The sequence below is a fragment of the Pseudophryne corroboree genome, chromosome 5, assembly GCF_028390025.1.
Source record: "Pseudophryne corroboree isolate aPseCor3 chromosome 5, aPseCor3.hap2, whole genome shotgun sequence".
NCBI lineage: Eukaryota > Metazoa > Chordata > Amphibia > Anura > Myobatrachidae > Pseudophryne > Pseudophryne corroboree.
The window spans coordinates 158,622,473-158,645,506 of NC_086448.1; the positions used below are offsets into that span (position 1 = coordinate 158,622,473).

At 46.1% G+C, this 23,034-nt stretch overlaps 1 protein-coding gene across 1 annotated transcript in view; it reads right to left on the reverse strand.

Annotated features, from left to right (window-relative positions):
• Positions 1 to 20,626, reverse strand: part of ACVR2B (activin A receptor type 2B) — a 264,625-nt gene extending 243,999 nt beyond the window's left edge. Inside the window, exon 1 of the mRNA XM_063921838.1 lies at positions 20,049 to 20,626. Coding sequence (XP_063777908.1) covers positions 20,049 to 20,100 — 52 coding nt within the window. The 5' untranslated portion in view covers positions 20,101 to 20,626. The remainder of the gene's footprint in view (positions 1 to 20,048) is intronic.
• Between the last annotated feature and the right edge of the window lie 2,408 nt (positions 20,627 to 23,034).

Below are 23,034 nucleotides of genomic sequence, written 5' to 3' on the forward strand. Positions count from 1 at the left end.
TCAACAGGGTTAAAAAGGTCAACATGACAATGGTTGACACACACAAGGCAAGTTTTTTTCATTTTTTTTTCTTCAACTTTTCTTCATACTTTACCACCCACGTGCACTACGATTGGGAATAGTAACTTGGCCAAAACATGGCGAATGAAGCAAGCCATGTGAGGGAAAGTGGCACACTAATTGGGTCCAAAAAAAAATCTACCTTTTTTGTGTCGACCTTTACTGCTGTCTACCTATTTTATGTCGACCTTTTGACCCTGTCGACCTAATGCATGTCTACCATTAGTGGTAGACCAATTGACTGTAGATCTAATAATCCACACCCGAGGCGCAGCCATGATCAGCTCATTTTCTTGGGGACTGGAAGGGGTTTTAGTAGCAGAATGAACTAAATTCCAGCTGTCTCAGCCCCCTGGAGTATTCAGGCTCTGTGGACAGCTACAGCAGGCAGATGGCAGGAGACTCCACTGAGCACAGCCATTAACAGACCAGCTTAGACATTAGCCATTAACAGACCAGCACAGCCATTAACAGACCAGCAAAGACAGATCGGCGATTACTCCTGCTGCCGGTATCTAACTCTTTGAAGGGGCATTTGGAGTGGTATGATGGCAATGATTTGCCACGTGTGATGGTCAAATGGCACGAGTTTAAACATTATATTTAATATAATGTTAAAGTTTAGTGGACCCTATTCATAATACTCCATACAGCTATAGCACAGATCCCAACTGCAAGAAAAGCCTGGAAGCATCCTCAGAGTGATGGAAATAGGGGCGTGTCATGAGGCTATGCCTGCCAAGTAGATGCTAGAATGAAGTTGAAGAAAGGACCTCTGACATCAGGGGGAGGAGCTAGGGCAGCTGGATAGTTCTTCTACTATCCACGCCACCAACAACTCCCTTTAGTAACCCAGTGGCGAGCAGAGCGGCCACCGAGCCCGAAGCGCGGCGAGCGTACATTTTGGGTACTTCGTTGTGGTGTGGCTGCTCCCCCTGGTGTCAGAGGTCCTCTCCCCAACTTGGTTTTAGCCATAACCATGCCTGCCATGCGAAACCAAGCCCCTTTTATGGGCGCGTGTATCTTATGCACCAAGCGCACACTAATGAGGACTAGTAGCAAACCAGGCATGCACATAGGGGGCAATGACATCACAAGCAGAGTATAACTGTGCATATGTACACTTCTCCATGCACCTAGTTCTGGAGTAACACACCCCTAATATACTTTATATCAGAGGTAGGCAACCCACAGATCTCCAGTTGCACTACCAGCACAATGGGGGTAGGGCATGCAGAGATGCGCACTTTCACACCATCTGGGACACAGTCCACAGGTTGTCTACCCCTGCTGCAGCCATTGCAAAGCTAAATCCAGGGCACATTTTCACGGTGACTGTGTACTGTTAATATCTAAAATGACCATTCTAGCCCGGGAATATTCACGGTTTATGAATATGAATGGAAAGCAGTCATCCAGTATGAGAAATAAGTGCAGTCTGTACCTTTATATATAGTTGTATGTTATCAAGAATCTGTATGCACTCAACAAAAACATATTTTTGTGTGAAGAGAGCAGTTGGCAGAGAACACAAGGAAGCATGTGTGTAAAACCTTATTGTGCTGCAGTGTTTCCTCTCACTCAGTCTGCTAGCTGTGACATCTAGGAATCTTACTAATCTTCCATCACAGTTTTAGGGCAGAACCTAGCAAGTGGGGGTCACCTATCACAGCAGATTCTGCTTGGCAGCAAACAGACACAGAAGCTCTCTATTGCTCCCTGACACAGCTTTTGAAGTGTATTCTTTTATGCAGCAAGTACAGGAAAAGAAAAAAAAAAATGTGCGCAGACACATTCAACAGAAAAATAAAAGAGCAAGTGTGAATATATAGTGCATAAGACGTATACTAAATAATATAGATTCAGGAGCTGACAAACGTACATGCATACAGAAAAGTAAATCTGCGACTCTGTACAATCAAAACAGATGCCACCCAAGCATTTATCCGCCAATAAGCCGATCAGTATCAGTCATAAATAACATCAACATGGGAGGCCACTCAACGCGTTTCATTACATGGACTCCCACCTCGGATGTCATGTTTAAATACCAGAGAGACTGGACCCACTTGTCCAATTACCACAATGAGGGTGAGATGTACTAAACCTAAAAACGTGGCCAAAACTCTGAAAATGCCATTTCTGAATTTTGGCTGCATTCCCACATGTACCAATGCGTTACATTCCAGAGCTTAGAAACATCATCTGTAGATGGCATTGCCTAATAGAAACCTATGGGCTTCTCTTCGCTTTCTGCACAGAGAGGGATCCAATCAGATCCTTCCCAGTGTCTCCTGCGGCATGCGTATCATCTGACGGATGCGCAGAAGGACTCCAGAGTCATAAACCCGGAAAGTCCTGAAGTCACAAAGGACAGCGCTTATCCGGAAAGCTGTCCTTTGTGCATCTCTAAGTACATACCAGCGTTATTAATGCCAGTATGTAACAGATAAGTGGTTGGATGTATTGCATCCAAAAAGCTATGCATAAGGTGTCTAGCATACAATCACAGTGACAATGGTATGGTCTGTAGCATTCACAACAACAATAAAATCTCTATGCAAGTGAAACACTCCAGCTTGCACAAATCTATTTAAACAGTTTACAATAAAATAATGACATGAAAAAACCCTATTTAACCCAAACATAGGGGGGCATGAGACATGTACTAAGTAGTGATAAAAGTAGAGAAGAGAGCCACTGAAGAAATTGCCAATGGCAACCAATCAGCAATGACGTAAAATTTATAATTTGCATACTATAAAACTATACAAAACAGCTGATTGGTTTCCATGGGCAGCTTCTCCACTTTTATCACTGCTTAGTACATGTCCCCCTATAGTCTGTAATGGTTCTGGTATGAATGGTCGACCATGTTATGGTCGACAGTCATTAGGTCGACCGCTATTGGTCGACATTGACATGGTCGACACATGAAAAGGTTGACATTAGTTTTTTTATTTTTTTGGTGTTGTTTTTTGTGTAAAGTGATGGGGAACCCCAATTAGTGCACCGCTTTCACTCGCCATGCTTCGGGCAACAGATCACTGTTCCAATCGTAGTCCACGTGGATCGGTAAGTATGGAAAAGTTCCACAAAAGAAAAAAAAAATGTGAAAAACTCATGTCGACCTTTTCATGTGTCAACCATGTGTCCATGTCGACCATGTCAATGCTGACCAATAGTGGTCGACCTAATGACTGTCGACCATAACATGGTCGACCATCCAAACGGATACAGTCTGTAATATGGAAGGTAGGAGCTTATTAGCTGGTACTTTAAGGGATCTATTTACTAAGCCTTGGATGGAGATAAAGTGGATGGAGATAAAGTACCAGCCAATCAGCTCCTAACTGCCATGTCACAGGCTGTGTTTGAAAAATGGCAGTTAAAAGTTGATTGGCTGATATTTTATCTCCGTCCACTTTATCTCCATCCAAGGCTTAGTAAATAGACCCCTATATGGCTTAATTTTATCACTCTCCAAGTGATGATGCATCTCACCCTATGTCTAAAAAGTGTGTTATAAGTAACTATGGTAACCGTATGTGCCCAATCAAAGCCCTAGAATGGCCGTACACATCTCCTGTAGACTATAAAATTAACATAACAGATCAAGACCCAATCCAAGATATGTTTAATCTGCAACCAAATGCATTTATTTGATATTGCATATGGTCTCACCTGGCCTGGTTGGTAAAGGCTGGCCAGCATCTAAAACAGCTACTCATTTCTGTTTGCCATGTCCTAGTATGGTGGAGATCATCACTGTTTAGTCCAATAGGCCCTACACGCAGGCCGACTGGCCGCCTAGGTGGTGGTGGTGGGGTGACAGGGGGAGTGAAGTTTCTTCACTCCGCCAGTCACTCTGCCCCAAAGCCCTGCATGCTAATACAGACGAGATTGTCCATATTGGCTTGTATGCATAAACAAGCCGCCACCAACAACGAATGAGCGCGGGCCCAAGCATTGTTCATCGTTGGTGCCTACACACTGAGCGATATGACTGAGTTAATCGTTCACATCTTTCAGTGTTATCAGCCAGTGTGTAGGCTCATAAGGAGGACAGATTCGGTTCTCTGTTCCTGTACAAGAATAGAAGATAAAAAAAAACCGATGCAAATGCGCTGCCCTATAATGGAGAAGCACGTTGAGTGTGGGATAGCAGGAGTACTGGAATATGTGTGTGTGTGTGTGTGTGTGTGTGTGTGTGTGTGTGTGTGTGTGTGTGTGTGTGTGTGTGTGTGTGTGTGTGTGTGTGTGTGTTTGGGGTGAGGGGCAGCAACATTCAAAGCAGGCTATTAAATGATTGACAATTCCGCAGAATGTTTAGGATTATGTGTTTGTTATGGCAACCAGTCACATGATGTTGTGAGCAGACACTCTTTGGAATGCCCATCTGAGCTGTTTTTCACATACAACCCCTCATCCTCCCAAATGAAGAAAAAAAGAAAAACCCTTTGTGTGATATTACTGCTTTGATACCAATATGCCCGCAAACACAAATAAAATGGAATTAGCCTTCTTCATGGAAATAAGTGGACAACGTTAATGTACATCAACATACATTATTTACTACAGAGAACAGAAATGACACCTAAACTGGATTATAAATCAAAACATGTTACAGCCCAGCTTTTACCGACAAAGTAGAAAGCCTTGTATGAGCTCAAGTTAATGTATATGTATGCAAATGTAGCACAGCAATTTTCTGCATTACTCCCATTAGTGCCTGCTTTTACAAAGGCAACCTTGAAAGGAATATTTACACGTGTAGAGTCTGCCACTTACATACCATAGCCACCTTATTCGTGTAATTGACAGCCTTGTGGTTAGATCGCTAGATTAAGCAAGTCGCCATTATTGGCGAAGGTCCTAAGTAGATCACTTCATTACTCTGAAAGGAATGTTTTCAAAACCAAAAGATAAAATGTACTATTAAATTTATGCCATTCATAGGGAGATGCAAGGGCCTGAGATTGCAACATTCACTCTGCATGATCTTTACTCCAGAGAAAATTAAGTGCCCACCCCTTCCCAGTGGCCCCCAGTCAGAGGTCAGAGGTCAGGCAGCTGTAACATTTCTTCCCTGCTATTCCCTTAGGGCAGATGAAGACAAAATGGCCTTTCTGAATACCAATATACACGTCCGCCGCATGCTCTTAAAGGGAGGTGGCCGCCTTAGTTTCACATGGCAAACAATACAATGGATGGAAAGAATAGTGTTAATCATTTCTAAAGCTGCTCTGGCACTAGAGATAAATCGTATATGTAAAACAGATTAAAATAAAAGCAACACAATTAAAACAAAAATAAATGTAAAAAAAAAAAAAAAAGAAAGAAAAAGAAACCTGTATATATTTTGTTTAGCAATTCATTTGGCCAGAAAGGAGTTTTGTTTGAAATAGAAACTGATAAGTAGTAAAACTTTTACCTAACTGGGCTTTCCCATGAACTGCAGTTCAGTAAAAGCCTATCTCATGTCAGACAAGCAATTCACAAGATTGTTTTCCCAGAGACTAAAAACAGCATTTACTGTATGAAGGAAACACTTTACTATTACTTGTGCAGCACTATACTTTCAAAGACCATCACGGAAGCGTTTAATAAGTAATGTATGAAACTGCAGTACATAATAGTCAACACGTTTGCATCAGATAATTGTGTAAGCTTTGCACATGCTGGGGAGAATGAATATTATAAGAGAAAGATATGCAACAATTGTGGTAACTATTGTTAGTGACTCCTGGTTCTTCTTTACGTTGAAGAAAGTTCTTAATGACTTTGGCTGTATGTTTGGGGTCGTTGTCCTGCTGCAGTATAAATTTGTAGCCAATCAGATGCCTCCCTCAACATTGAGGACACCAATAATCCTGACCAAATCCCTAATTCCATTTTTCTGGAAAGCAGCCCCAAACTTGCAAAGAACCTTAACCATTCTTCACCATTGCCTGCAGACACTCATTGTACCTATCTCCAGCCCTTTAGCGAACAAACTGTCTTCTGTTAAAGCCAAATATTTTAGAAAAAATTGACTCATCAGTCCAGAGCACCTGACAATTTTTTTCTGCACCCCAGTTCCTATGTTTTTGTGCATAGTTGAGTCGCCTGTCCTTGTTTTCATGTCGAAGGCATGGCTTTTTGACCATAATTCTTCCATGAAGACCACCATTGGACAGACTTCCCTGAACAATAGATGGGTGTACCTGGGACCCACTAGTTTCTGCCAGTGCTGAGCTGATGGCACTGCTGGACATCTTCCGATTTCGAAGGGAAGTAAGCATGTGTGGTCTTTAATCTGATACACTAAGTTTTCTTGGCCGCCACTGTGTCTATGGTCCTCAATGTTGCCTGTTCCTTTGTGCTTCAATGCTGAGAAATACAGACAGGTACTTAGCCATCATGCAATACCATTATGGAGGTGTCTGATTGGCTCCAAATTTATTCTGCAGCAGGACAATGACCCCAAACATACAGCCAATGTCATTAAAACTACCTTAAGTGTAAAGACGATCAAGGAGTACTGGGAGTGAATATATGGCCTCCACAAATGCCCTGGGGCAGGATGCAATGCGGTCAGAGTTGGCCAGAGGTGCAGGTTGCTGGCCGAACTTGGATTTGCCTTCTAAAGGATTGCCAATTTAAAACAACATTCCAGTTCGGCCGGCAACCCGCACCTCCGGCCAACTCAGACGGCATTACATCAGGTCCTTGATCTCAACATTGAGTCTGTTTAGGATTGCATGAAGCGACAGAAGGATTTCAGCAAGCCTACATCCACAGAAGAACTGTGTTTAGTTCTCCAAGATTTTTTGAACAACCTCCCCTGCAGAGTTCCTTCAAAAACCATGTGCAAGAATTGATGCTGTTGTGAAGGCAAAGAGTGTCACACCAAATATTGATTTGATTTAGATTTATTTTCTGTTCGTTCTATTTGCATTTTGATAACTGATAAAACTAAAACTATTAACACTATTTTTTAAAGTATTCTTACTTTGCAGCATTTTATCCACACCTGCCTAAAACTTTTGCACAGTACTGTATAATGCCTCAATTATGTGTTTATTAAGCTTCAACGCAAAAGCCTTTGAAGACCTGAACTTCTGACCTGAATGTTGTACACTACAGGCATTTAATTAGTTTAATAGATGCTTTCATTTTTTTTTTCTTTACCATTATTATCTATGTTGGTAGCTATTATAGGAAATGGAGCTAAAATTTGATCAAACCATAAATAAAATCTTGTCTGCAAAAAGCTTTGGTTACATAACCATGACGTTTAAGATGCCTCTTGACACATAAAAACACATCCAAACCTGTATAAGGTTGATACATATTTTTGTACACAAGTTATACATTGTTGAAATGCAGCAAATGCACAAAAGTGGAACAAGTAACATTAAAAAAAAATTGCTACAATTATGCAAGGAATAGCACTAATAAATACAGATCCCCTGTTACCTAACAAATACTCAGTGCAAGAGATTTTACCTACATCATCACTATACATGGTGGGGGAGATTATTAAAAAAAAAAAGAAGAAATAGGACAACATGCTCCTGGAAAATGACAACATATATCTTTAAAAGACTTTTTTGCCAGTTTAAGTGTTAGCAACAGTGCACTAAGTCAGGAATGCACAATACACCACATGCTATGATGCTATGGTCTGGAAGAGATTATTCTTTCTACATTTCCTTCCCATAACATTTTAGTAGTGATAATACCACTGAACCACAAGTCTTGTAGATATGCCAAAAACCAGCACTGGATGAAGCCACATCCTGCAGATACATATTCACTTGGCTCAGTGTCATGTTTAAGTATTAGACATCAATTACATCTAGTAGAGAGGCAGAGTCATCCTTATTTACCAGACTGGTGTGAGGGGTGTACAATAGAAATTGATTTACCAGAGATTTGTGGCAGGGAGGAGTGCTAAATTGTGATTACAGCCCATGTTCATTCAATAGTAACTTACACACTCACGAAATGAACGTCTGATGCAGGGGTAGGCAACCTTTGGATTGGTGCTACAAGTTGGACCACAAGGATATTTTGAGGGTATACATAGGATATCCCAGCAGACGGGATGCCATCTGTCACTATGCCGATAGCGGCATCCCGTATGTCTAAATCCCGGCAGAGAGTCCCCTCGCAGGCTCGCTGTGCTCACCACAGGTAATATTCCTACTCTGTTGGTGGTGTGGACCCACCAACAGAGCGAGAATAATCTGTGTTTGTCAGGATTCCGACAGTGGCATTTCACCGGCTGCCGGAATTCCGTCATCAGTCTCCTGAACGCCGGGATCCCAACAGCCAGAATGTTCAGTGCATCCCATTTTGAGTGCTACCAGCAGTATCAGTCCCTCTCCTACTAGCCACGCTGCGCCTCACCTCATACTCTACCTCCTTCCCTTAAAGAGAATACCCTTTTTACACTATACTAGGGAAATTTCTGGAAGCGGCCCTAACGGGGGCAGGATGCGACTATTCACTCCAAGCTCTTAGCTATTGCATTGTCTATGGCACTGTATACGACCATACAAGGGCATACTTTTCGCAATCGCTTTGCTGAAATGTAATAAGATTTTACTTACCAGTAAATCTATTTCTCGTAGTCCGTAGAGGATGCTGGTGACTCCGTAAGGACCATGGGGATAGACGGGCTCCGCAGGAGACATGGGCACTTTAAGAAAGAATTTAGTTCCTGGTGTGCACTGGCTCCTCCCTCTATGCCCCTCCTCCAGACCTCAGTTAGAGAAACTGTGCCCAGAGGAGATGGACAGTACAAGGAAAGGATTTTGTTAATCCAAGGGCAAGATTCATACCAGCCACGCCAATCACACCGTATAACTTGTGATAACTACCCAGTTAACAGTATGAAAACAAAATATCATCAGTTCAAGACCGATGCAACTATAACATAACCCTTATTGAAGCAATAACTATATACAAGTATTGCAGAAGAAGTCCGCACTTGGGACGGGCGCCCAGCATCCTCTACGGACTACGAGAAATAGATTTACCGGTAAGTAAAATCTTTTTTTCTCTAACGTCCTAGAGGATGCTGGGGACTCCGTAAGGACCATGGGGATTATACCAAAGCTCCCAAACGGGCGGGAGTGCGCGGATGACTCTGCAGCACCGATTGAGCAAACATGAGGTCCTCCTCAGCCAGGGTATCAAACTTGTAGAATTTTGCAAAAGTGTTTGAACCCGACCAAGTAGCAGCTCGACACAGCTGTAGTGCCGAGACCCCCCCGGGAAGCCGCCCAAGAAGAGCCCACCTTCCTAGTGGAATGGGCCTTGACCGATTTTGGTAACTGCAAACCAGCCGTAGAATGCGCTTGCTGAATCGTGTTACAAATCCAGCGAGCAATAGTTTGCTTTGAAGCAGGGGCACCAATCTTGTTGGATGCATACAGGACAAACAGCGCTTCAGTTTTCCTGACTCTAGCCGTTCTGGCTACGTAAATTATCAAAGCCCTGACCACATCAAGTAACTCGGAATCCTCCAAGTCACGTGTAGCCACAGGCACCACAATAGGTTGGTTCATATGAAAAGATGAAAACCACTTTTGGCAGAAATTGCGAACGGGTCCGCAATTCTGCTCTATCCATATGGAAAACCAAATAGGGGCTTTTATGTGACAAAGCCGCTAATTCAGACACTCGCCTAGCCGAAGCCAAGGCTAATAACATGACCACCTTCAACGTGAGATATTTCAACTCCACCGTTTTAAGTGGTTCAAACCAGTGTGACTTTAGGAAACTTAACACCACGTTAAGATCCCAAGGTGCCACCGGAGGCACAAAATGAGGCTAAATATGCAGCACTCCCTTTACAAAAGTCTGAACTTCTGGGAGAGAAGCCAATTCTTTTTGAAAGAAAATGGATAGGGCCGAAATCTGGACCTTAATGGAACCTAATTTAAGGACCAAATTCACTCCAGTTTGTAGGAAGTGAAGGAAACGACCCAGATGGAATTCTTCCGTAGGAGCATTCTTGGTCTCACACCAAGAAACATATTTTCGCCATATACGGTGATAATGTTTTGCTGTTACTTCCTTCCTAGCCTTTATCAGCGTAGGGATAACCTCAACCGGAATGCCTTTTTCTGCTAGGATCCGGCGTTCAACCGCCATGCCGTCAAACGCAGCCGCAGTAAGTCTTGGAACAGACAGGGTCCCTGTTGCAACAGGTCCTGTCTTAGAGGAAGAGGCCACGGATCTTCTGTGAGCAGTTCCTGCAGATCTGGATACCAGGTCCGTCTTGGCCAATCTGGAACAATGAGGATTGTTCTCACTCCTTTTCTTCTTACTATCCTCAACACCTTTGGTATGAGAGGAAGAGGAGGAAATACATAGACTGACTGGAACACCCACGGTGTCACTAGGGCGTCTACCGCTACTGCCTGAGGGTCTCTTGACCTGGCGCAATACCTCTGTAGCTTTTTGTTGAGGCGGGACGCCATCATGTCTATCTGTGGCAGTTCCCACCGACTCACAATCTGTGCGAAGACTTCTGGATGAAGTCCCCACTCTCCCGGGTGTAGGTCGTGTCTGCTGAGGAAGTCTGCTTCCCAGTTGTCCACTCCCGGAATGAACACTGCTGACAGTGTGCTTACATGATTCTCCACCCAGCGAATAATACTGGTGGCTTCCGCCATTGCCACTCTGCTCCTTGTGCCGCCTTGGCGGGTTACATGAGCCACTGCGGTGATGTTGTCTGACTGGATCAGAACTGGTCGGTCGCGAAGTAAGTTCTCCGCTTGACGTAGGGCGTTGTATATGGCCCTTAGCTCCAGGATGTTGATGTGAAGATAAGTCTCTTGACTTGACCAAAGACCCTGGAAATTTCTTCCCTGTGTGACTGCTCCCCAACCTCGGAGGCTTGAGTCCGTGGTCACCAGGATCCAGTCCTGAATGCCGAATCTGCGGCCCTCGAGAAGGTGAGCACTATGCAGCAACCACAGTAGTGACACCCTGGCCCTGGGGGACAGGGTGATCAACCGATGCATCTGAAGATGTGACCCTGACCACTTGTCCAGTAGGTCCCATTGGAAAGTCCTCGCATGGAACCTCCCGAAGGGAATGGCCTCGTATGACGCCACCATCTTTCCCAGGACTCGAGTGCAATGATGCACTGACACCTGTTTTGGTTTCAATAGGTTCTTGACCAGAGTCATGAGTTCCTGGGCCTTCTCTATCGGGAGATAAACCCTCTTCTGGTCCGTGTCCAGAATCATGCCCAAGAAGGGCAGACGAGTCGTAGGAACCAACTGCGACTTTGGAATATTGAGAATCCAGACGTGTTGCTGTAACACTTTCAGTGAAAGAGATAAGCTGTTCAGCAACTGCTCTCTTGATCTCGCTTTTATGAGGAGATCGTCCAAGTACGGGATAATTGTGACACCTTGCTTCCGCAGGAGCACCATCATTTCCGCCATTACCTTGGTGAAAATCCTCGGGGCCGTTGAGTGACCAAACGGCAACGTCTGAAATTGGTAATGACAATCCTGTACCGCAAATCTTAGGTACGCCTGATGAGGTGGATAAATGGGGGCATGAAGGTACGCATCCTTTATGTCCAGTGACACCATAAAATCCCCCCCTTCCAGGCTTGCGATGACCGCTCTTAGCGATTCCATCTTGAACTTGAACCTTTTCAAGTATAGGTTCAGTGATTTGAAATTCAATATGGGTCTGACCGAACCGTCCGGTTTCGGGACTACAAACATGGTTGAATAATAACCCCTTCCCTGTTGAAGGAGGGCAACCTTGACCACCACCTGCTGAAGATACAATTTTTGTATTGCGTTTAACACTATTTCCCTCTCTTGGGGGGAAGATGGTAGGGCCGATTTGAAATACCGGCGAGGAGGCACCTCTTCGAATTCCAGCTTGTTACCCTGAGACACAATTTCTATTGCCCAAGGATCCACCTGGGAGTGAACCCAAATGTGGCTGAAATTCCGAAGACTTGCCCCCACAGGGCCCAGCTCCGCCAGTGGAGCCCCAGCGTCATGCGGTGGATTTTGTCAAGGCCAGTGAGGACTTCTGTTCCTGGGAACTAGCTGCGTTGTGCAGCTTCTTTCCTCTGCCCCTACCTCTGGCAAGAAAGGACGCACCTCTGACTTTCTTGTTTTTGTGAACGAAAGGACTGCATTTGATAATGCGGTGCTCTCTTAGGCTGTGAGGGAACATAAGGCAAAAAATTTGACTGTCCAGCTGTAGCTGTGGAGACCAAGTCCGAGAGACCTTCCCCCGAACAATTCCTCACCCTTGTAAGGTAAAACCTCCATATTCCTTTTTGAGTCGGCATCACCTGTCCATTGCCGAGTCCACTGGACCCTTCTGGCAGAAATCGACATAGCGTTTATTCTAGAACCCAGTAGACTAATGTCTCTTTGAGCATCTCTCATATATAGGACAGCGTCTTTTATATGCCCCAGGGTCAATAATACAGTATCCTTATCTAGGGTATCCAATTCCTCAGATAGATAAGGTATCCGTCCATGCCGCTACAGCACTACACACCCAGGCCGACGCAATTGCCGGTCTTAGTAAGGTACCCGAATGTGTATAAATGGACTTCAGGGTAACCTCCTGTTTGCAATCAGCAGCATCTTTGAGGGTAGCCGTATCCTGGGACGGCAGGGCTACCTTTTTTGATAAGCGTGTTAAAGCTTTGTCCACCCTAGGGGAGGATTCCCATCGTAACCTATCTGTTGGCGGGAAAGGATACGCCATAAGAATCCGTTTGGAAATCTGCAGTTTTTTATCTGGAGATTCCCAAGCTTTTTCACATAACTCATTCAGTTCGTGTGAGGGGGGAAAAGTTACCTCAGGCTTCTTTCCCTTATACATATACACCCTCGTGTCAGGGACAGGGGTTTCCTCTGTGATGTGCAAAACATCCTTTATTGCTATAATCATATATCGAAGGGATTTAGCCAATTTTGGCTGTAACTTTGCATCATCGTAATCGACACTGGAGTCAGAATCCATGTCGGTATCTGTGTCAATAATTTGGGATAGTGGCCGCTTATGAGACCCTGACGGTCCCTGCGACATAGGGTCAGGCATGGGTTGAGACCCTGACTGCCCCAATGCATCAGCCTTGTCAAATCTTTTATGCAAGGAATTAACATCATTTAAAACTTTCCACATATCCATCCAATCAGGTGTCGGCGCCGTCGGCAGAGACACCACATTCATTTGCTCCCGCTCCTCTCCCACATAGCCTTCCTCATCAGACATGTCGACACAAGCGTACCGACAAACCACACACACAGGGAATGTCCTTTCTGAAGACCGTTCCCGCACCAGGCCCTTTGGAGAGACAGAGAGAGTATGCCAGCACACACCCCAGCGCTATAATATCCCAGGAATAACACAGTAACTTAATGTTAACCAGGTAGCTGCTGTATGTTATAGTTTTTGCGCCTAATTATGTGCCCCCCCCCCTCTCTTTTCAACCCTCTTCTACCGTGTATCAGCAGGGGAGAGCCCGGGGAGCTTCCTCTCAGCGGTGCTGTGGAGAAAATATGGCGCTGGTGAGTGCTGAGGGAGAAGCCCCGCCCCCTCGGCGGCGGGCTTCTGTCGTGCTTAAACAGTAATTTTGGTGGGGGCTCATACATATATACAGTGCCCAGCTGTATATATGTGTTCTTTTTGCCAATATGAGGTCCCAAATGCTGCCCAGGGCGCCCCACCCTCCCTGCGCCCTGCACCCTTACAGTGACCGGAGTATGTGAGGTGTGTGGAGCAATGGCGCACAGCTGCAGTGCTGTGCGTTACCTCTAGTGAAGATCATGAAGTCTTCTGCCGCCTGTGATGTCTTCTTTTCTTCTCATACTCACCCGGCTTCTGTCTTCCGGCTCTGCGAGGGGGACGGCGGCGCGGCTCTGGGATGGACGGCGAGGGTGAGATCCTGCGTACCAATCCCTCTGGAGCTAATGGTGTCCAGTAGCCTAAGAAGCAGGACCTAGCTTCAGAGAGTAGGGCTGCTTCTCTCCCCTCAGTCCCTCGATGCAGGGAGTCTGTTGCCAGCAGAGCTCCCTGAAAATAAAAAACCTAACAAAATACTTTCCATCAGTAAACTCAGGAGAGCTCACTGAAAAGCACCCAGCTCCACTGGGCACAGTATCAAACTGAGGTCTGGAGGAGGGGCATAGAGGGAGGAGCCAGTGCACACCAGGAACTAAATTCTTTCTTAAAGTGCCCATGTCTCCTGCGGAGCCCGTCTATCCACATGGTCCTTACGGAGTCCCCTGCATCCTCTAGGACGTTAGAGAAATATATTTATTAACAGAAGGAAACTTTAAACCCATCTTACAATGGAAAAGTGATTAGAAAACTGAACAGAAAGAAAAGTTGAAGCTCAGGGCAACTGGCAGCACATCCAAAAAAAGACACAGGACAGCCACCTCATGGGTGTGTTGTTAGAGCTACTAATTATTTTTAATATGTTGATGGTTACATCCAATTCATTGATAACTTTATATGTTGAAAATTTTAACTTTGACAACGCCAGTTACTTCAGCGAATATATAAAATTACTTTTCTTGTCACCAGACAGGCTATCACAACAGCACTATTAGACTATATACAAAAGTATGCATGCAGTGAGAGGTGTACTCACTGACACTCACACAACTTGTGTGACGCAGCAAGAATTTGTAGACTACCTGCCGCCGGCTCCTGTTCTTAGCTGCTACAGCGGCTGCTCTGCCTTGTTGTTGATGACGAAGCTGAAGTCATCAGTGGTGACTGACTGGCTCCGCAAAGGCTTATGGGAGGAACTGCTGCGACTGAGCATGCACAGCAGCTCTCCTGTCAGCCATGTTTATTTTGCGTCAAAAAGCTTCTGCGCATGCACAGAAACTGGACTGTTACCGCTGTCCAATCGGCCTGGTGATGCCAGATAACGGTCCGTACCACGCCCACGATATGCTGTGGCGACATTCTCATTATGACAGCCTGCGCACTGCGGCTGGTGCGCGGACTCTCTGAATGCAGCTACTGCGTACAGACGTGCAGCTGAGTCCGGGTCTGAAAAAGACCAGCAACATGACTAGCTTTTCCTCACACCCCATGGGGGTACACAGGAAAAATAGTGAATTTATGTACAATCACCACCAATTAAATCAGGCTGTAAGTGGGGGTGAACACCCTGGTAATGGCCACCTAGAGTTGTCAGGTGTGGCGACCAGTATCTTCACTAACTTTTCATTGTACGCAATAGAATTAGTGATATCTTCCATAACAGATGCCAATGTGGGTAGACGGACACTGCTCAAAACTGAATTCCTACCTGACCGTTTCTGAGGTGTCCAGGTTAATATGGTATTTTACCACCGTAGTGAAGTTCTACCTTTCTCAATGTGAAACTATTTTTTTTCGAAGTTATTCATAAACATGTTGGCCTGTAAATAAATATAACAACACTACTATTAAACAGCAAAACAAGGAAGCTGTAGGCCTTTATTTTTAAATTCTGAACAAGTACACCAAAAATACCAAAACAGAGGAAATCAAATGAATAAATACACTTCTGCATAAAAGTCTCCTAATGACAAGCAGTTTGGCCGCCTTAGGAAGCACATGGGTTTAATATAACGCATGCTGAACACAGCCAGGGCTTGTTTACAGTACAGCAGTAAAGCATGCTATGAGGTTACAGATAGAAAAACACTCTATCTCGTGTTATAGCCGGGATTGGAGGATGCACGTGAGCCAGACTGTGACATCAGCAGCCTCCGAGATCCTAGTGTGTGTAAATATGATGAATCACAGCATCGTTCCTTAAAAAAAAAAAAAAATACCCATGCGGCTAATAATAGACACTTTAAAAAAAAAAAAAAAAAATACAGCTGATCACTGCTCTCAGCCACTTTCAATTTCTGGTCCGCAGTGACGTAATTTTATAGGTAAAACCAGGTTCTTAAAGTTGCTGCTCACACACAAAGATCACATGCTAGTACATGCTGCATACAGTATTTACAGTTAAAGTGACATAATGTCATCTACTTCTTAACAGGCTGCATCATCCCTGTTTCTTGGCTTGTTTTGTCAGCACATCATGGAACATACCTTCATGTACAATGGGGAGAGGAGTTAGATGACTAATTTTATTTAAAAAAAAAAAAAAAAAACACAGGGCAGTCGCCCATGCTAGTTTGATGGCCTCAGATTTTTTAATATCCTTGGGGGGGGGAATTCACATGACATGTTGATGGGCATTGCACATATCTGCCAGTTACGGCACAGCAAGTTTTCCTGCACACCTCTAGATACTAAATCGAATTCTCCAGCCTAGGTTTTGATTAGGCAACATGTGGCATTGCAGCTACTGTGAAGCCTTTGGAATATTATGCTGGGAGTAATAGTTCCATAACTGCAGGAGAGCAGCAGGTGACCTGCCTTTAAAAAGGTGTGCTAAAATTACTCACAAAAGCTCACTTTTGTATGAAAAGGACAGGATTCTGAGTGCTACTGTTACAGCGATATAGATGTATAGACTATGGATCCATAAAGCGTAATAAAAATATAATTGGGCACCAATCAGAAGTCATATAATTCAACAGAGCAAAGAGAACAGCTGTCAAGTAACTGTGGGAATACATCCCGAGTGTCTTCCCTGGCCTGGTGAAAATCCCAGTTATACGAGTAACAATAATGTTCTTTCCAAAGAAACTTACATTTACTAGGAGTTGACCTAGCACCACATGGGGTGGTAGGTGCAGTGGTGTCGAGGGAGGAGGGATTGGGGGGGGGAGAGGGGGGGGGGGTGCTAATTGACCGGGCAAAGACTCTGCTGTGCCAGGGTCGTTGCTCTCTAGTGAATGTGCCATCTTCTCATATATCACTGGGAAGATGGCGTTGGCCGAGGAGGAGGGACTCGCTTCACGCAAGCAAGGTTGGAAGAAGGTGCCCCCCCGCATTAGAATGGTGCCCTCTGTGAAGCAGAGTGCCAGGTATACATTTTTTGCATCCTATTATTTTTAGACCCCCTCCCCACCGTTCATTTCCAGGGCCCTGCATGGCTCTTTACACCCCTGGGTGGATGTGCAACTTGTTGCCTCTGTTGGGATTACAGCACATCATTATAGGACTATAGCATCATGAACCTTCTGTGACATAAATGTCATTATGTGTTCTACAGCTTAGTACATTATAAACTGCCCTTTTTTTCAACATCAAACTGAATCTCCAAGGTACACCTTCAATCCTGGCATCCTGCAGAACTCAGAGCCTTAAAGCCCTGAAGATAATGATGTGACCTCTGAAAGGGAATGAGTATTGTACACTGCTACCAAGTAGGACTATTGCTGATGTGTTTAGCATATTATATGTGACAAATACACATCACATGTATGTATCCTTGAGATGGTTTATAAAATGAATGCCAGCCCTGAACTTCTCATCCTGCAGTGTGGACTAGTGGGATGGAAAAACAACTCACAGCAATGTCAGGAAACTAGCAGACCACAGAAAGCACGTGTAATTCATATCCCATAATAAGCTTTGCCATGACACCTTACCCGTATCTAGTCCTCAATGAGAATACAAAAGGCACAAATTATTATTTAGTATACAATTAAAGTATATAAAAAAAATGTTTAAAAAAAGGTTCAGTTACGTATCTACTTCCCCCCATTGTAGTCACGGGCAAATTACAAATGTTGCAAAGAACAAAAAAAGGTTTTTGAACATCTGTGATTTTGGATACACATCGTGATTCACAATGTAACAATTGTATGCTATAAGGACAGGCTTCCTTCACTAACTCTAGTACAATGCAGGCTGCATTCAACTGCAACTAAATATAAACAAAAAAACACAAAACGTAAATATTCCCTGTTTTGCTTCCAGTGCATTTGTTTAGCTGCCCCATCTCCTGGGGGTATAACACGTAAATGAGAATCATGACAGTGCCAGGCTGTGTATATGTTATAAACAGTGGCACTGCATTTTTAATGAGAACACTGAACAAAGAAAACAACGTGGAGGCAGCACAGGGATGGTGGATGGAGCAATGCTGTTCCATACACTTCAGCTGGATTGCCACATTCCTAAACAAAAAAACACATTCCCTCCTGCCACAGGAAACACTAGCACACACCCTAATACACCAGCTTATTTATATTCACTCACAGAGCGAAGCAGTAAACACATTTGAGGAATGGGTGGTGGGCACACAATGCCCTTCAACCAATACACACTGCCTGGCATGCATGCAGCAATGTTACACACAATGACAGATGCATGCAGTCAGCCTAGACAGAACACAAACACCTGAATGAATGACTGAAGAATAAACAGAAAAACAAAGGAATATAATAAACTACATATGTAAATAAAGAAATGCTGTGTATTGTGTAGTGTTTAGTCCCTTTGCCAGGAAGGTACAATGGCAAAAGGGTTTCATCATGGACCTAAAACCTACTCCCTCTCAGCAATATGGGCTGCTTCAGCCATGTCTTTCCTCTCAGGAAGGAAAGGTTACTGTGCCTCTGTCAGATAAGGACATTCTTACTTTCACAGGGATAGAGGTTAACAGATTATTTGCCAACCACAGAGGCGATCAGTTTCTACCCCACTCTCCCACCCCTCCCCCTTCAAGCATCATAACAAGGTGGAAGACTCACCCTCCCCCAAATCAGCCCTGGACCACTCACTCTTATAGGGTCTAGAGACATTGCCACTTTGGAGGTGTAGATTGCCAATGCATTGCAACCTTATTATTTGAATGCATTGTGATTGTATACACACACGAAATATTTTTTTTTTAAGAGATATAGAGATATATATATAGATATATATAGATATATATAGATATATATAGATATATATAGATATATATATATACATACATATATATACATACATATACACACACACACTGACCACTGCCATATCATTTGATCATTTGCAGGCTTTCAGTCAGCAGCCCCTGGTGTTTCCAGCAATGTTACAATAAAAGCGTATACTACAGGGGTTATGTGAGGTTTAGTAAGGACAGCCGATGCTGTACAGCTAGACATGTCAGCCACACAGCGGCAGGAAGCATGATACAGCAGCGGAGCCGCACATTACACAGCATATACATGCATGCACACGTGTGTACAGAGCACACACACACACACACACACACACACACACCACCCTCCAGCTCATGTGATCACCAGTGATTGCATTTAGACAATGAGGGGCCAGCACAGCCCAAATACTGTGCCGCCGAGCATAAAGGGTACGTATGTGATCACCAATGCCACAATGTATGCGTGCAAAATAAATAAATATATATATATATATATATATATATTCTGTTTACTCATACACACAGACACATAACACAGGGGCAGCACGCTGCGTGCAGGTAGGTGATCGCTGTGTGCACACTACGGAGACCTGCGGAACGCCTGGGACTGTCTGTGGGAGGGGAAGCGGATTTACTACAATGTACTACACGTTACCAGTCACAAATCACAGCCAAATGAGTCATCTCATAAAAATAGCGAGACCTGGGGGGGTCACCATCATTACCAGTGCCAGGGGAGAGGGAGCATGCCTGCCACTGCCCTGCTAACCCCGTGCCCTCACCCACCTCCTGCAACACGCTCCCGCCGCTTCCCCCAGTGGGGTTAGGCAGTGATCCACTCGTGTCATAATGTGGGATCTAGCCCTGCACGTGTGCACTGGATTACAGGAAAGGGAAAGATCCCGGACACGTGCGATGTACAAAGACACATTCCGGATCCCTATAATAAAGTTCCTGCAAACACGCCGAGCTGCAGGAGAGCGGAGCTCGGGGGCAGCCGGCATGCATGGAGTGCAGGACCAGGCACGCAGCATTGCACCCCGGCCAGTCCCGGCAGTGCCCAGGTAGGAGTTTGCTGATCAGGGGAAAGTTATGGACGCACAGAAGTGAAGTGCACGGAGGCAGCGGCAGCAGCACACCCTGCAGCCCGGCTTACCTGCACAGAAAGTTGCCAGGAAGAGAGTACAAGTCAGCGCCAGAGCGCCCATATCCCCAGGAGCTGGGGGGCTCACAGCCCATGCAACGCACTCAGGTACAATCCCATCCGCCGGAGGTCATTCCTTCACATTCACAGCAATGTATCCTCTGCAGCCACTGTGCCAGTCCAAGGGGAGAGGGGATCACCCACGCGTGGGCAGTTTTTCTGCGAGTGGGGAGGGGGGGCGTGTAATGTTGGATCCGTGGGAATGAAATGTGTGAATGTGGAGCACAGGCAGATCAAACAGCAGCAGCAGCAGCGACTCCCCCTGCACGCCGGACTCCACCTTCTGCAGCAAGCCGATTACAGGGGGAGGGAGAGTGGGAGGGGGAGGCACAGACACACAGGAGCCCAAACTTCACTGACACATCCAGCAGCAGCAGCAGCAGCAGCAGCAGCAGGGGGGGTGGGCTGTGCTGGCTGGGGGGCTCTGGCCAGGGGCTGGGACTGTGCCGGGAGGGCTGCCCTGTGCTCTGGCTTCTCAGCTTCCAAAATACTCCCAAAATTCTGAACTCACTCCAAAATGGCTCCTAAAAAAAAAAAAAGAGAAAGCAGAGAGGAGCCAGGAGGGAAACCCGGATGTTTGATACAAAGAAAGGGAGGGGAGCAGGGCACGGCCCCCCAAGCATGGGAAAGGAGGGGGAGGGGAGAGGGAGACTCCTGCTTCCTAATTGGGTGTACACACTGCTTGTCACCGGAGGAGTGAGAGGAGGGGGCGGCAGCGGCTCACTCACTCCTAGACAGTCTGCTGCTGCTGCTCCTGCTGGGGAGAGTGCCTGGCATGTAGTGGGGAGACCCCTGGGCAGGCGGCTGGTGGGGAGACCTGGGGGTAACAGCAAGCCCCCTGGAAGGGGTGCTGGTGAGCAGCAGCTGGGAGGCAGGAGACCCTGCACAGGGGGTACAGCCATAGCACTGGGGGTGGGTCATGGCTTGTGTTGAGGGTATGTTTTGGTGAGGGGGCTGTGGCCATAGACAACAAGTGGAGGAGCAGAGCAACAGCTGGAATTTGGGGAGGGGGAAAGGTCACTCGGGAACACAGTGCTCTCTGCGTGGACTACACACACACGTGGGAAGGGGCTGTACACACAAAGCCTTGGTACAGTATGGGGACTCTAGTCCGTGACATGAGAGCTGCATCAGTGCACACAAGCCTGGGCTGTTATTGCTGCAGGCTCCTGGTGCAACGTGTAGTGTCTCTGATTGTAAGCATACTGTACCTGATGGCTGCAGCAGAGCTCCTTTATTCATACTAAGCATATGTAAGGACGGAGGGAGGTGATAGAGGTGCCCCATCTAGACCCTTTTTCTTCATACATAGACTAGGAATATTATTGGGAATGGCAATTTTAGAACTTCCACAAAAAGGAAAAAAAATGTAATTGCAAACTGTACTCTGGCTATTGGCCTGATTCAGAGGTGTACACACATGCATTCGTAACTGAGTTTCACACACAGTGGATCTGGGGAAATATGCTGATGACGCAGCCGCTGTTATTTGTACACTGGCGGCGTCTGTTCCTTGTATACAAAGCTGCACAATCGGACTTCTGAGCACCCTTTAATTCTCCTCATAATCCCACTGAGGTGAAAAGCAGAAATCCGCCAAAAGGGCCTAATTCAGACTGGATCACTGCAGCAGCAGCGATCGCAGTCTGAATCCCTTTTGGGAGTGCGTACCCCGGGAGGCCCAGTGAGATGCTAAAAGCTGCGATCGCTTCTTCCTGATTGATAGGCAGAGGCAATCGTGGGGCGTGCCAATGGTGTTAGAACGCCGTTGGTGGGGCGCAGTCCGGACAATGCAGGACATGCAGACAACTTGTCTAGACCGTTGCGGGGGCTGGCTGCGTGACATCACACGCAGCCGCGGCAGGCAGCTGCCTGCCAGCGCAGCTAGGCTGCACAGGCAGAGAGCTACTCAGCAGGTGCAAAAGCATTGCCGCCGTGCAATGCTTTCACACCCATACAACCCACACAAGTGGCGCAGGTAGTGCAACTCATCCAGGATGGCACATCAATGTGAGCTGTGGCAAGAAGGTTTGCTGTGTCTGTCAGCGTAGTGTCCAGAGCATGGAGGCGCTACCAGGAGACAGGCCAGTACTTCAGGAGACGTGGAGGAGGCCGTAGGAGGGCAACAACCCAGCAGCAGGAACGCTACCTCCGTCTTTGTGAAAGGAGGAACAGGAGGAGTATTGCCAGAGCCCTGCAAAATGACCTCCAGCAAGCCACAAATGTGCATGTGTCTACTCAAACGATGAGAAACAGACTCCATGAGGGTGGTATGAGGGCCCGACGTCCACAGGTGGGGGTTGTGCTTACAGCCCAACACCGTGCAGGACGTTTGGCATTTGCCAGAGAACACCAAGATTGGCAAATTCGCCACTGGCGCCCTGTGCTCTTCACAGATGAAAGCAGGTTCTCACTGAGCACATGTGACAGAGTCTGGAGACGCCAAGGAGAACGTTCTGCTGCCTGCAATATCCAGCATGACCGGTTTGGCAGTGGGTCAGTAATGGTGTGGGGTGGCATTTCTTTGGGGGGCCGCACAGCCCTCCATGTGCTCGCCAGAGGTAGCCTGACTGCCATTAGGTACAGAGATGAGATCCTCAGACCCCTTGTGAGACCAGATGCTGGTGCGGTTGGCCCTGGGTTCCTCCTAATGCAAGACAATGCTAGACCTTAAGTGGCTGGAGTGTGTCAGCAGTTCCTGCAAGATGAAGGCATTGATGCTATGGACTGGCCCGCCCATTCCCCAGACCTGAATCCAATTGAGCACATCTGGGACATCATGTCTCGCTCCATCCAACAACGCCGCGTTGCACCACAGACTGTCCAGGAGTTGGCGGATGCTTTAGTCCAGGTCTGGGAGGAGATCCCTCAGGAGACCATCCGCCACCTCATCAGGAGCATGCCCAGGCGTTGTAGGGAGGTCATACAGGCACGTGGA